Genomic DNA, 15,603 nt, shown 5'->3' with positions numbered 1-15,603 from the left:
TCAGATAAACAAAACTAACATAAATTGTTTCCAGCAGACTCATGTCAAAAGAAATATTAAAGAGGGTTCTTCAGGTTAAAAAAAATGATGCCAGATAAAATCCCAATAGTGCAAAAAATAATGAAGAGTGCCACTGGAAATGGTAAATATGTAAGTGAAACTACATAAATATTGACTATTCAAAACAGTAATAGTAATGACTTCTGAAATGTAAACTATAGGGATAATTCGGGGGGTGAGGTGCTGACAAAGAGAGTTTAAAAACTATAATATTCTTCCATTGTCCAGGCAGTGGTAAAACAACGAATTAATGGTGGCAAATCAAGGTTGCATATTGTCATCATTTAGGTGACCACTAAAGAAATCATGAAATAGTATATAACTAACAACTAAGAAAAGGGAGAAATGGAATAATGAAAAATACTTATTAAATCTAAAAGAAGGCAAAAATGGAAGATAAAATATCAAACCAAAAGATAACTGGGTAGCAATATTAATATCAGAAAAAATAGCTATTAACACAAGAAGCATTATAATATTACAGAGAGATAAATAGGGACATTTCATAATGATAAAAAGGTCATGACAGCAGAAAACCATAAGAATCCTAAATGTTTATTTGCTTAATAACCAGCCTCAAAATATATAAACTTTAAAAGCCAACAACTTAAAGGAGAAATAGACAAAGCCACAATCACATTAACTAATATAACAAGCAGTCAAAAAAAAAAAATCAGTAGGCATAAAATATTCCAAGTCAATAAGAGTTGGAAAACATAATTAATAAATTTGACCTAATTGATACACATAGATCTCTACCCCTCCCAAAACTTCAGAATATGCATTTTTCAAGGGCACATGTAATTTGTAAAACTTAACCCTACAGTGGATCCTAAAGTAAGTCTCACCAAATTAAAAATTGAAATCATAAAGAGCATGTTCTCTGACTCAAGTGGAATTAAAATAGGAATTAATTCCCTGAGTACGAGATTGTAACCAAAAAAAGGAATTAAGAAATCAAAAATAAAACTAAAAATATCCCTTAACTAATTGATTGGAATTTAAGCAATACACTTCTAAATAACCAGGCATCAAACTAGAAATTATAATGGATATTAGAGAGTTTTGAACTGAGTGATAATAAAAACACAACATATCAACTCATGCAGGATTCAACATATGAGGACTCATTCTTAGAGGAAAATATATAGCATTAGGTGTGACTATTAGAAATGAAAAAGATTAAAAATTACTTAAGTATCAATCTCAAGAAGCTGAAAAACAAATTAAATCCAAAGAAGCAGGGAAATAAAAATAATAAAGAGTAGTCACCAATGAAATAGGAAGAAAATGCAATAGAGAAAATTAAGGCAAAATCTGAGTCTGCAAAGACTAGTAAAATTGACAGATCAAAAAAAAAAAGTGTCTGGCACCTCCCTGCACCCTCTCTCTTCCTCCTATTCCGGCCATGTGATAGCTGCACTCCCTCTTCCCCTTCTGCCACAACTGTCCATTTCCTGAGGCCTCCCCAGGAGTGGAGCGGATGCCAGCATCGTGCTTCGTGTACAGCCTGTGGAAGCAAGTGCCAATTAAACCCCTTTTCTTTATAAATTACTCAGTCTCAGGTATATGTTTATAGCAATGTGAGAGCGGACTACTACAGCTTACCTTTGAGTGTTTTACAAATTTATGGGTATGCTTTTTGTTTGTAACTCCGACTAGGAAGGTGAGAGCATTACTGGTTTTTATTGGACTGGGGCTACCAATGCTATGTAGTCTGCAATGCAAGGAACAGGTCCATACAAGGGATCAATAGTTATACTTCTTGCAGGATTTTCAACAGTTCTGCTGGAATATTCATGTAGGTGACATGCCTGCTAATAATGATCTAACCTTATACTCTTAGTACTTTTTACATATGAACCCTAAAATATATATTTTAAATCCTTTAGATAGAGATTGAATTCTCCATGGATAGTACACAGAGGGTATATTATGTTTTGTTTATTTGGAACTTTGTGGAGAGTTAGCCACAAATTTGGAAAACCACATCAGCTACCTTACTCTGCTCTTTGTTGCTTATACAACTGATACTTTGTCAGCAATGAAGCGCATCATCTGAATATGCATTTGAGGGGTTTCCACATAGAGAGATGCAAGCATCTGATCCCTTCATTGGTCTGCATTTCATTAGGAGAAAAATACTACTTTGTTATAAATTACGTACCTTCCTTGTTTCCTTAAAGTTGAAGCATCGTCGTATATATTGATTTAAAAATTATGTGTGTAGGCATGTGATATTAGTTACTAATTTTAGCTGAAGATAATTATAATTTCATTTCAGATTTCTGTTACTTAAAAGAAGGTCTGGAATCGGATAGGTTGAGATCAACTCGATACCACGATATTTGCTAAAATTTATTTGAACACACAAAAAAGACCCAACACAGAGACCTCTTTATTACTATTATTTCAACTATTCTTTTAAAAAATTATTATCGTTACACACAGCGGTTTTAGGCACTGTCAAGTGTCCATCGCCTCCGGGCTGGGAACCTTTGCGCCCTTCTTCAGCTGTGCTCTTAGGCAGTTACCGGCGAGACCCGGACCGGAACCTTGGCGCGGTGACGCTAGTTTCCGGCGGGTTACTTAGAGCGCCGAACAGCTCTGGGCCAAAGGACCATGAGAGGGCCGGAGCCGGGTCCCGAACCAACGATGGAGGGAGACGTGCTGGACACACTGGAGGCGCTGGGGTGAGTGCTTTTGGAGACGCCTTTTTCCTGAAAACGCGACCTCTCCTTGGCCTGGCTGCTTAACCTACTTCCCCTGGGCCTCTGTGGGCCTGGGCGGCCCTGTGCAGGCCTCCTTCCCTGCCTGGATCCCTCCGGCGCCGACGGAGTTAAGCGGGAGGCGGGAGAGAAATCTATTTAGGGGGTGGAGCAGGGCCGGAGAGCTGGGGTTCGTGGCCCCCTCTCTCTAACTTCTTGCCTCGGAACTCTGTTGCAGGAATCCGCGGGGTGGCGCGGAGCGGCCCTTCTGGCACCAGTTTTCTGGGCGAGCCCGCGCCCGCGATATTTGTGATATTTGTGTTGACGTAGTTGTGGCGCCCGGAGGGAGGTGGTGGAACCTGAGCTGCTGTTGAGGACAGTTGTCTCCTACAGTGTACAACTTGTGGCTTACTTGGGGCTCTGAAGCGAATGGCTTCTACTTTGACCGGAGAAAGTGTTGTAGTTCATTGCGAGTTCATTCTTTCAACCATTTCATCTGTTCGTCAACGTGTATATTAGCTTGTATGTGCATTTACACGCATTTACGTTTGTAAATTTCCTCTAGGCAAGGGAAAAAGATAGTTTTCAGATTACTCGTGGCTTACGTAGTCGCGCAGGCTACTGCAGGCTACAGTGCAGTGTGGTAGGTGCTGTGAGAACTCTTAGGATGGAGGTGGGAGTAATGTTAATACTTAACAAGTGTGGTGGTTAGTAATCTCCCCCTCAACCTCGTCCTGTTTTTTCCACACAGCTGTTGTCCCCATCCCAAATTATCATGTCCTGCCCATTCATTTGTCTCTTGAACTCCCCTTCTCTCTGATTTAATTCCTCCTCCTCCCCAAGTCAGCTCCTGGAAAACTGATGCTTTGCATATTTTATTCACCGATGTGTTCCCAGCCACACACTAGAACGGAGTTCTTACAGTAAATAGTTGGTCGAATGAATGAGTAAATGAATGAACAGCTTAGAGAAGAGAGCCCGCAACGATAAGCATAGGACCAGATAGTTGAGTCATACGGTGCACATTAAATAAAGAGCTTGGAGCCATCTGCACATTTGTTTGCCCTGCTACGTGCTGCTGTTTCTTGATAGGGGAAGCTGTGCCTTTGCAGTGTTGTTATGAAGCTTGAACCAATCCCACACCGCACTTTATCTTCCCTAAAACTGCATTTGCCCCTCTATCAACTGTTTCTTTAGCTGGACCCTGATAATATGTACTCTGCAGTGATCCAGTGTTGGAGTCTTGCAGTAGTAGATTGTGAATACATATTTGTCCAATGAAAGAACAGTGCCATTGGTTATTTAGGGGGCATTTTTACTTCTGTGAGGTCCCTTGGAAGTTCTCCCTTAACTTGGTTAAGAAGGAACCAAAACAAGAACTGAAAATACTTAGTAGAATTATTTAGGCACCAAAGAGTTTGAGCTCCCAAGTACTTCAGGTAAGAATACTGGGATCTCATAAATGGTTTATGAAAAAGGAAAAGGCAGTGCTTTTCTTCTTTCTTCACTTCTTGAACTTATTGTTCCTATTATAAGTGTTTTGGAAAGTTCATTGCTATAATCTTAATTTTTATCAAGGAAAATTAGTTTCAGATTATTCAACATGAAAAGTAAAACAGTTTACACACTCCAAAATTAGTTTTTCCTGGAATAACTATGAGGGCAAAATTTTGAAGTTTGAATTCTCCTATGATAATAAGATGTGAAAAAAGTAGTTATTTACAATATGTGTTGTAATGCAACGCTGTGTTTTCAAATATCCATGTAGATGGTGCATAATGCATTTTCTGTTGTAAGGTATTTAGGATATCAGGGAAGGTACTTCAGTTTGTTATATAAAATAAATTAATGGGAGGCATTTGAAGGGAAAAATCTGTGTGAAAGCACAATTTAGTGATACAGGTGAAAAAACAGGATAGGCTAGGAGTCAGTAAGTTTTCTCATCTGTGAAAAGAGAGGGCTGGAGCAGATGATTTTAGAAGTCTCTTTCAGTTCTGATAGTCTCTGATTTTGTGGAATAGTAGATCTCAATGCTGGAAGTACATCAGAATCATGTGGAACTTATGAAAACTGTTCCAGTCTGGTATATACCATAGACTGACTGAATCGTAATCTTCAAGAGGTACAGTACAGACCTGCATGTTTTTAAAAAGATTCACAGCCTTGGTTGAGAAACACTACTGTGGAGAGAAGTTTCCTTTAAATATTTATTAACACCACTGTATATTGGACGTCATTCTGAGGAGTCAGTGGTGAGCAAAAGAGACTTGGTTGCTGCCCCTGTGGAGTTTACAATCTAGTGGAGAAACAGACATCACAAAAATAATTATAAACTATAATAAATGTGTCAAAGGGAAAGAACAGGGTGATATGACAGGAGGATCTAAGAAGTCTTAGGGGTTAGTGATAGATTCCTGAGGAAGTGACATTTGAGTTGAAATGGGAAGGGTGAATAGAAGTTAACTAGTTGAGGCTGGATGGATGAAAAAGGGGAACAAAGATATCCTTACAGTGAGAAGAAAATGTGAAGACCGTGAAGTGGGAAGGAGCTTGCTGTATTGGAAGAACTGGAAGGAGGCTAATGTGGTGAGAAGGTAGAGTGTGAGGGGCAGAGTGGTGGGAAATTGGATTAAAGAGTTAGGTGAAAATTAGGGCATGTAGCCCCTTTTAGGCTGTATTGTGGATTTTATTCTTGATCATAACAGCAGTGGGATGCGATTGAAGAATTGTAAATAAAAAGGGAGTGATTAGATGTCTAGTTTGAAAGTTACATCTGTCAGCAAGGTGGAAAATGGATTGGAGAATTTAGTTAATAGTCTGGGAAAGAAATGATGGTTGCTTAGTGGCAGTGGATATGGAAAGAACTACATTACTGGACTTAGTAATTGATTGGATATTAAAATTCAAAGATTCATTTCTCTTTATTTTAAAAAAGATTTATAGACACAGGGTCTTGTTATGATGCCTGGGCTAGTCTTGAACTCCTGGCCTCAAATGATCTCCTGCCTTGGTTTCCCAAAGTGTTGGGATTACAGGTGTGAGCCACCAGGCCCCACCAGATTAATATCTTCAGTTGGTATTGAGCACTAAAATGAAATGATACACCTTAGAATCTAAATTGGATACAGAAGAATGTGAAGATAGGAGAAAGTCGGTAAATATGAAGAATGCAGAGGGATCAATGAATGGAGGTAATGATAATATCAAACCATAGTTGTAGGTGAGTGGTCAAAGAAGCAAGCTGGAAGGGTAAGTAAGAGGTTGTGGTCAGGGAGCCACATGTTTGGATGAGTGATTTTGGAGGTAGAGTAGTTCTGGGTAATGACAAGGGTGCAAGGGGGGCTGAGTGACACGTGCAGGTTGAAACTGAGAGCTCAGGGTGTAAGATAGGGTATACATACAGACTTTAAAGAAACTCAGTATAATGGGAAGAACAGAGGTGGAGAGGAAAACTGAGCAAAGAGGATGTTGGGGAGTGTCCAAGAGGTAATAGATGAAAACCACAAGTGAATGGGTGGTAAATCTGCATGGCCTGTGCCTCAAGAGAACAGGAGATATTTATAAGATAATGGGAGAGCAGTGATAATGATGCTATTTTGGTAAGTAAGGAGGCCAAAACCCCTACTATCTGCTCTTTAGGAATTTGCAAAAATAAAAATAACTAAAGCTAGAGACGGTAGGAATAATCATCTTAGTTTTTTTTTTTTTTTTTTTTTTTTTTTTTTAAGAAAGAGAATTTTCAAGCAGAGTCAAAAGAACAGAAATTAGTAATCTGTTCTCTTCCGGGGTGGGAAGAAAACCTCCTTCCCCATAGGTTCAAGACTATGGCTAGACGGTGAGGAAGGGAGCTCAGTACCCAACCTTGGGGAGACACAGAAAGGGCCCATGCCAGGCACTTGGCTGGAGGCAAGTGTAGCTTTTGGGCCACAAGACCTGATGGCCACTGGGGTACTGGCCTGGAAACAAGTCCTCATCTTCCCAGAAATGTCTTATTTTTGTCTGCAGCAGCTGGCTGGAGAAAGATTTTGGAAAGGTGTGTACCTGGAGCACCCAAAGGCATAACCTTCCCTTTTCCTTGGCATAGGCCTGATAACACTGGGGAAAGGCCATGGTTTGGCAATGGAGTGTTCAATAGTCTTCATCCCTATAGAGTTCAGTGGCTTTTAGGGTGACAGGAGAGGAGATGACTTGAAAGACTAAGACTCAGCTTCTCCCCTACTGAAACACTGTGTCCTGGGGCCACAGTTCACGGCAGAACACACACACACACACATCTCGGGAACCCAACAACTCGGGAGCAGGCAGCTCTGGGTATTGTTGGTCTGGCATTTGCCTGCTTGGCATCTAAGCTGTCCTAAGCTCTTTACAATCACTTCTCACTATTTCCAGGCTCATGTGGTGAGGTGCTCCAGCTTCCACTCTGTCAGGTGACTGTAAAGGCACAGTGTAGGAAAGACCCCTACTAGGATGACCACTGCTTGGAAGCAGGGAAGGCTAAGAGGCCTGCACCTACCCGAGGCTGGTGTAGACGTCCTCTGCTCTGCTCCTCAAAGACTGGGATCAGGTTCAGCAACTCAGTATCTGCCATGTCATCAAACCAGGACTGCACAGACACTGCATTCTCTGGGTGGAAGATGTAAGAAGCAGACAAGTTGTCCAGGATGAGGGTTTTCCTCAGGTTCCTCCCCAGGAGGCTGAGGTTCCTGACTTAGCAGCCCTGGTGGAACCACAGGACTCATGGAATAGATGAGCTCGGAACACCCACACTGGTCCAGCAAATCCGTCACAGGTCAGCATACTTGGCCAGGTTGGCAGTGAAGAGAACACATTCAAAGAATTCTCTCTTTGGCTCTTTCCGCGTGAGGCCTCTTGAGCACATACACCTGCTTGAGTGGTCTCCTCAATCTCTGTAGGCACTGTGAAGCTAGCATTGTTGCTGGGCTTAAAGATGCACAAAAGTTTCATCTAGGTCAGTGACCGCACAGATCCTCCTCTGATCTTCCTCTGTCACCTTGGAGCAGGCATGTCCCTGGGATCTGATAAAACTGGTACTGGAGACACTGGAGCAGATCTGACTTAGCAGTGGTGTTGACTTCCTCCTTATATGCACGAGCTCAGTGGAAGAGCTTGACTGGCCATGCTGGGTGTGAAAATAGCAGAAAAGGGCCTTGAAGATGTTACATCCACAAAGCTTCTTAAGGAGGACTTGGAGACCAGGCCTTGTTTGGTGAGCACCAGGGCGTCTTCCACCTGTGCTTGGGTGATGATGGAACTGTGCTCCATCTAATTCTGCAGGTGTGGGCTGGCTGGGTGGAAGAACCAATGAGGGTCTGGGCTGGGCTAGAGGGCCTGGGCTTGGGCTTGCTGCAACTCTTGAGACTTCGACTCCCACAGCTGTTCACATACCCCTTCTCCTTTCCTCCCTGGGCCAGGAAGCGAGGTAGCCTGTACCAAGGGTGGGTGCCTGGGGATGGGCTCCCCTGGGTACCCTGGCTCCAGTCTCCTAGCAGCAGCTCTGGGCTTCTCAGTTTGGGTCCAAAATGGAGAATCCAGAGTGAAAATGAGAGGGATAATCTTTCTGAGAAGAGATGGACAATATAGCAAAATATATGCCGTGCTGTGGATAGAAAATAGTGGACATTTTTTGGGAAGCAGAGAGAGGTGGAGAGTTGGATGAGAGGCAGAGACAATAGGTTGGGTAAATGATGGGAAAAGAAAGGGTCTTCTATTTTGTCTCTTGGCTGATGAAAATCGAAAGTAAATTAGGCCCTGGTTGTGTTGTTCAGGAGAGTTACCAGCAGCCCTAATGGACTGAAGATTTGGATCACCCTGCTTGAAGTAATGTCCGACCAGCAACTATGCTTCCAGGGTATGAGGCTTTGCGGGAGGGCCTAGGCCTAGGGGAGATGTTCCCAGTGTTTGGAATAACAGTAGCACTTTCATGATTAACTAAGAATATATAGCACAAACCAGGAGCTTGGTTATTCGTAAATGCTGAATGGTGTTGGAAATCAAAGCAAGTATGAAATAAATGTGGTAAGCACTAAACAGTTGCTAAATGTAGCATAAATAGACTCTTAAATGCGCGCTCTAATTTCTCATGTACTGCAAGAGGAGAAGGAGTGATGATAAATATTGAGAGTTTTTTTTTTTTAACGAAAGTAAAAAAATAAGTACTATGCTGCTTAATAGAGGTCTGTGGACTAGCAGCATCGTCACCACCTGGGGAGTAGAAATGCAGAATCCCAGACTTCATTCCAGCTCTACTGAATTAGAATCTTTATTTTAATAAGACCCTCAGGAGATTCATATGCACATAAAAGTTTAAGAAGCACTGTTCTAGCCAGAAGAGTGCTTTCATATTCTTAACCAGTTATCTAGCAGAATATTTTTAGACACTTCTGTTGCATAAGACAATTAGATACATTTCTGGATGGTGACAGAACAATAGGGGCTAAGAGTGCGGGGCTATAAAGAGAGGTTGTGTGGCTCGGTTCTGGGACGATTGTTCGCTATGATTATGGCCATCCCGGACGAATTATTTACCTGTATCTTCCTGAGCTTCCTCATCTGTAAAATGAAGCTAATAATCGTATCTACCTTATAGGGTATTGTGGCAATTAAATGAGAGAATTTATATAAATCATTTAGTGCTGACCCAACATACAGTTAGCCACTATTGTGATTTTGATTGTTAATTAGATGTTCAGGTATGTTAAAGGCATTTACTTTTTCCTCTTTTTATTTTTACTTCACCTGATGAGCTAAGGCATTAAAGATTAGATTTTTCTTTCCAAATTCAGAATTTTTTGTGATTTGACCAGTTTTTGTTGGTTTTTATTATTGACATTTCAGTTAAAAAAAAAAAAAACTTACACCAATATGAATTAGTTAAATTCTTTCAAGAGTTTATGAGTATTGCTTTATTGCAGAAATGAAAGGAAGTAAGAGGATCTAAGATGTTTACTATGAAATCTCATTGAGAGGCATTGTAAGACATGGAGGAAGGCTGAGTCATAGAAGAACCAGCCTTGAGCTGGGGGGTGCAGAAATAATGTTCTAGTCTCAGCTCTGCCTTTACTTGGCTGTATCAGCTGGACCAGGTTATTTCCTTAGTTTCCTTATAGTTGTAGACAGAGATCTAACAAGACCTATGTTAACGATGGAGCATTTGGGTTAAACGTGGATTTAAATGCTAGTGCCATCTTCTGATTCTACACAATTAGGATAATGCTAACTTAAAGCATTGCTGTAAAAATTAAATGAAATATATATATATATATATATATATGCATGCCTAGTACTGTGCCTGGCCTGCTACATAAAGGCAGGTTTCCTAATGTCATGAAGTCTTAGTTTCTTTACCTACAAAATGAGGATTTGAAAATACCTGTACTCACCCTTCATCTGATATAACCAGAGAATTCAAAGAAAAAGAAATGCAAGTGGCCTTTAAACATATGCAAAGATGCCCTATGTCTTGCTCATAAGAGAAATGTAGATGAAACTAGAGTGAGTTACCAGATGGTCAAAAACCCAAAAGTTTGACAACTTTGGTGAATGATGAGGGAATGGGTACTCTGATGCTTTGATGGTACAACCCCTCTACAGGAGAAGTTCATAGTATCTAGCAAAGTTACGTATCTGTTTACCCTTTGACCCAACAGCCTCACCTCTAGGAATCTATCCTAGATATAAACTGACAAAAATTTGCCGAACTATATTAATAAAACACTGGAAACAGTCCAAGTGTCCTTTAGTAGATGCTGATTAAATAAAATATGGTGCATCCAGACAGTGGGGCAGTATATAACTGTAAAAAATGGTTGAATAATATCTCTAAATACTGATCTCTACTAATGTAAATGTATGTGTGTGTGAGCATGTATGTGTTTAAAGCAAGGACTAGAACAGTATATAGTAGGCTGCCTTTTATCTGAAAGGGGAGACAAAAATGCATGTATTTATGTTGAAAAACATGATGGAAGGACAATCCCAAACTAATAAATATGGTCACCTGGAGGGGAGGGAGGGAACAGAGTAGAGGATACAAGATTAAAATTGCAAACTAGATTTTTCTGAAGTACTTTGTTTTTTAAGTTAGACTTTGAAACCGCATTAATGTTTTACGTAATTATAAGACAAAAATGAAATAAAAAGAAACAAATCCCTATAAATTAAAAGCTGAATAAAACAAATGTCTATTAATGTATCGAGTAGGTGGTTTAATCACATGGGAAGGGTTTTTCTGTATATCCTTACAGGAATACATTGTAAAATGTACAGGAATACATATAAAAAAATTAAACTGTAATTTTATTGTTGGTAGTAAGCTAGATTTCCTATTCTGAAGCCATATGTAATTTATAACTATTTTAATATATATTAGGAATTTGTAAATGTTAATTAAAACAAGACTTATTGTAAGAGAAGATAAAAATGTAAAACAAAATAAGTAAAACCCCTACAATTCTAAATGCCAGTTGGAAATAGCAATATGAACTCCTAATATAGTTTCTCTGAAAAAGGCATAGAAACAGTGCTCAACCTTTGGTACCAGATTATGTACTCTAAATACCATTAAAAGAATCCGGGCTCCTTGGAGAAATGCCTGATTCCAAGTCTAAGGCAGGAAGATGATGTTGTAGAAAGCAAGGAAAGTATTCAGAGAGTACAGGGGACAAGACAAAGGGCTCCATTGACCTGCGTGAATGGGCTACTACAAATCAGACATAGAAAAATTTGAGTATCAAAAGAATAATAACTGTAATGGATTAAAACACATCAAATATATTATCTGTGAGTTTATAATGTTAACAAAAGTTCAGTTACAAAAAGAACCATAAAAGTAGAAAACTGATCATCTAATTTAGTTGAGATAGTATATAAAGTGTTTTGAAAATTTAAGATTCTTGTGAAATACAACTTGCAGAAATGTTTAAAAGTGTAAAATTATAAATAAATGAGGCCAGTCACGGTGGCTCACACCTGTAATCCCAGCACTTTGGGAGACTGAGGTGGGTGGATTGCTTGAGCTCAGGAGAGCCTGGCCAACACGGCTAAACCTCCTTTCTACTAAAAATACAAACATTAGCTGTGTGTGGTGGCGGGTGCCCATAATCCTAGCTACTCTGGTGGCTGAGGCATGAGAATTGCTTGAACCCAGGAGGCGGAGGTTGCAGTGAGCTCAGATTGTGTCACTCCCACCAGGGTGACAGAGTGAGACCCTGTCTGAAAAATAAACAAATAAGTAAATAAATAAAATAATATAAAATAAAAGGTTTAGATTAAAATGATCTAATAGGTTCTTTTCAACTTTAGCTTTTTTAAATTTGTAATTTGTATCTGTGCTTTTTTTCACCACACTTTTATTGTAATTAATGTAAGGTTATTAGACTTTATGCTGTATTTGACTTTGTGATATCTGTGGAATTTATCTTAAAATTGGTAGATAATTTTACTGTGGAATGTTAAAACGTAGGAAAAAAGCTAAATGTTAATTATATAGAGCAGGAATCAGCAAACCATTTCTTTAAAAGGCCATGTAGTGATCATTTTCAGTTACAACTACTTAGCTCTTCCATTGTAGTGTGGAAACAGCCATAGCTAATTTGTGGATTAATACATTTAATTGCTGTGTTCCAATAACATTTTATTTACAAAAACAAGCAGCAGACCTTGACACAGAGTATTGAAAGTTTTTTTGTTTGTTTGGCTTATTTAGTTTTTAACTGGTATTTCTTCCTTTCTAGGTATAAAGGACCATTGTTAGAAGAGCAAGCCCTTACGAAGGCAGCAGAGGGTGGATTATCTTCACCTGAATTTTCAGAGCTCTGTATTTGGTTAGGCTCTCAAATAAAATCATTATGCAACTTGGAAGAAAGTATCACGTCTGCTGGTATTGCCATTATGTTTTATTTACTTTTCTGTTTAATAGTAAGATAAACTGATAACTTATGGTTTATAGTTTTATCAATAATGTGCCCACTGTACAAAGAAAAATCACGTATTCCAAAGAATTTCAGTATGTGGTAGTAAACATGTTTGGATTAAATTTTATATTAATCCAAAATTGATACCTAAATTTGCTATAAAACTATAAGCAATTACTGTTTATCTGCTATTTTTTCTCTTCCTGACAGCTCTGATATCTGCTGTCTAAACCTTAGTATAGTTTTTTAGAAAAAGTAGGGTCTGAATTTGATTATTTAAAAGTTTAATTTTTGAATGGTGCTCATGTTGAATTAAGGCTTAAAATATTATATATATATGTAATTCCTAATTTGTGTTCCGAAGCTTGTAGCTCAGGATATGGATTCACATAGGAATGCCTCTATTAAAAACGTCTGTACTAGCTCATAAAGCTTCTTTAGTTCATCACCATCTTAGTAACTGGAGTCCTGTGGGTCTTTGGTAGAATTTCAGATATTAATAGTATAATAAAAAGAACAATTAAAAATTGTGCATTCACAAAAGTAGCTTTTTCTTTGAAAGGTATCCCTTTTTTTCTTAAGAGATAGGGTCTTGTTATGTTGCCCAGACTGGACTTGAACTCCTGGGCTCAAGCAGTTCTCTCACCCCACCCTCCTGAGTAGTTGAAACTGCAGATACGGGCTACCGCACTCAACTTATCCTTACTTTTCAGTTGTTTTTTCCTTGCCAGATCTAACAGCTCACTTGACGCAAAGTAAAATAAGTTGAATTCTAAACATATAATATGACCGCCTACGTAATTACATTATGAAATAAAGATAGGCACTGAGGGTTAAATGGTTGCATTTATTTTTCTGAATATATAGAAATACAGTAGAAATGGATCATTTGCTCTGAAGTGAATTAATAATTATAGCCATAATAATGCTTTTACTATTTCAGTTGTTAACATAAGCTTCGTGATCACACATTTAAGGATTTAATGTGAAAATTTAGAATTGAATGTAAAATGGAAATAAACGACTAGATTTTATAGTATTGGATTATATGGTAAATGCTCAGTAAATGTTTTATGATTTTTCTTTTTTAAAGGAAGAGATGATCTAGAGAGCTTCCAGCTTGAGATAAGTGGCTTTTTAAAAGAAATGGCATGTCCATATTCTGTACTCATATCAGGAGATATTAAAGATCGTTTAAAAAAGAAGGAGGACTGTTTGAAACTTCTATGTAAGTTATGTTGAACATTTAAATGCATGTGTTTGCTATGGTTCTTATTATTTTCAAGTCAAGATTTATTAATGAAGCATTAGACATTTTGTATATTAAGGTTTTAATATTTTACTTAAAATACAAAGCTATCTCAGAAATGTTTATATAATATAGTATGAATTTTACCAGTATACCTTCTAACACTTGTGATTTATTTGGCCAACATAGAATGTCCTGTGTTTGTGATTTATATAGTACTTTAGTAATTTTTTCTTTATCTCATTCTGTCTGTTATTATTATTCCTGACTATGTGGCTAAAGTTGATGATCTCCAAGGTCCTATTTAATTTTAAAGCTCTCTGAAACTAGGCACTGGATGATAATTTGTTAAAAAAAAAATTGTTGATCACTTACTCTTGTACCAGGAACTGCTCTGGATACTAGAAATATATGAGGGTTGTTTGTTTGCTTTTTTTTTTTTTTTTTTAAAGATAAAATTTGTGCCTTTAGGACACTTACATGTGACCAGTTTCATCAGGGAGGGATTTGGAATATAGATCACACTGTATTCAAACAATTGCCATAAATAGTAGGTCCATGTTTGTATTGGGTTCTTTCATCATTTTTTTACTTTAGGTTAATTTTATAATGTTTTTAAAGTTCTACAAACAATGACTAATCTAATACCTTTTATTATTGAAGATTTCTCTTTCAGATTATACCATTTATAAAAAGATTACATGTGGCATATTCCTCCTAGGTGCTAGTGTTTTAATAAAGTTTGTTTCATTGGAGATGAAATATGTGTGTGTGTGTGTGTGTGTGTGTTTAGTGGTGTTAAAAGTATTGGCATTGAAATTACCTTGTATGTGTTGAGTGGGGATAAAAATTATATGCCCTCTCTCTCCATCCCAATACACCGTTCTCCATCTTCCTCCCATTTGGTGCGAGTCACTGATTTAATGAACCACTGTTAATGGGAGATCACAGTAACTCTTACGTATTTTGGAACAGAAAGGAACCTAAGAAGCACCGACTAGAGGAACTTACATATCCTTAATATCAGTCAATGAGAATTATGTAATCCATCATGGTTCCCTTTTTTCCTTAGCTGCTAAGAAGCTTAGCAATTGTAGTGATACAGGTTTCTGGTACAAGTAGGAATAAAGAAGAGATTTAAGAGAAGTATATCATTTTTTCTGATTATAAAAATAACATGCTCAGGAGGGCGGTGATGAGGAGTTAGTGTTTAATGGGTACAGAGTTTCAGTGGGGAAGATGAAAAAGTTTTGAAGATGGATGGTGATGTCATAGAACTGTATACTTAAAAATGATTAAAATGGTAAATTTTATATGTTCAAAAATTACATGCTTATAGAAATCTTAGAAAATACATAAAACATAAAAGCATTTATAATTTCACTCCTTAGAGAGAATATTGTGTCTTTGTCTTCTGTGTACATACACACACACACTCACACTCTCACTCACTCATTTTTTAAATAAGATAAAGATCCTGTTACAGCTTTTTCTCCTCCTCTTCATTTGATATATTGTTTATCTCTTTATTTCCCTATCACTTTTTTTTGAAAAAATAAATTGGCTCTGCTATTGACATAACGTTATGTGTAATAGATTTCAAATTTGGAGGTATTTGGATTTTTTTCTATTTTGAAATGATTTCCTTGTTTAT

At 38.0% G+C, this 15,603-nt stretch overlaps 1 protein-coding gene across 1 annotated transcript in view; it reads left to right on the top strand.

Annotated features, from left to right (window-relative positions):
• The first annotated feature begins 2,653 nt into the window (after window positions 1–2,653).
• The window catches only part of FAM98B (family with sequence similarity 98, member B), a 28,158-nt gene continuing 15,208 nt past the window's right edge, over window positions 2,654–15,603 (top strand). The window contains exons 1-3 of the mRNA XM_011989327.1: window positions 2,654–2,753; window positions 12,521–12,666; window positions 13,794–13,928. Of these exons, the coding sequence (XP_011844717.1) occupies window positions 2,683–2,753; window positions 12,521–12,666; window positions 13,794–13,928 (352 nt within the window). The 5' untranslated portion in view covers window positions 2,654–2,682. The remainder of the gene's footprint in view (window positions 2,754–12,520; window positions 12,667–13,793; window positions 13,929–15,603) is intronic.

Source organism: Mandrillus leucophaeus, unplaced genomic scaffold, assembly GCF_000951045.1.
Source record: "Mandrillus leucophaeus isolate KB7577 unplaced genomic scaffold, Mleu.le_1.0 Scaffold35, whole genome shotgun sequence".
NCBI lineage: Eukaryota > Metazoa > Chordata > Mammalia > Primates > Cercopithecidae > Mandrillus > Mandrillus leucophaeus.
This window is presented reverse-complemented; position numbering and strand designations above follow the sequence as displayed.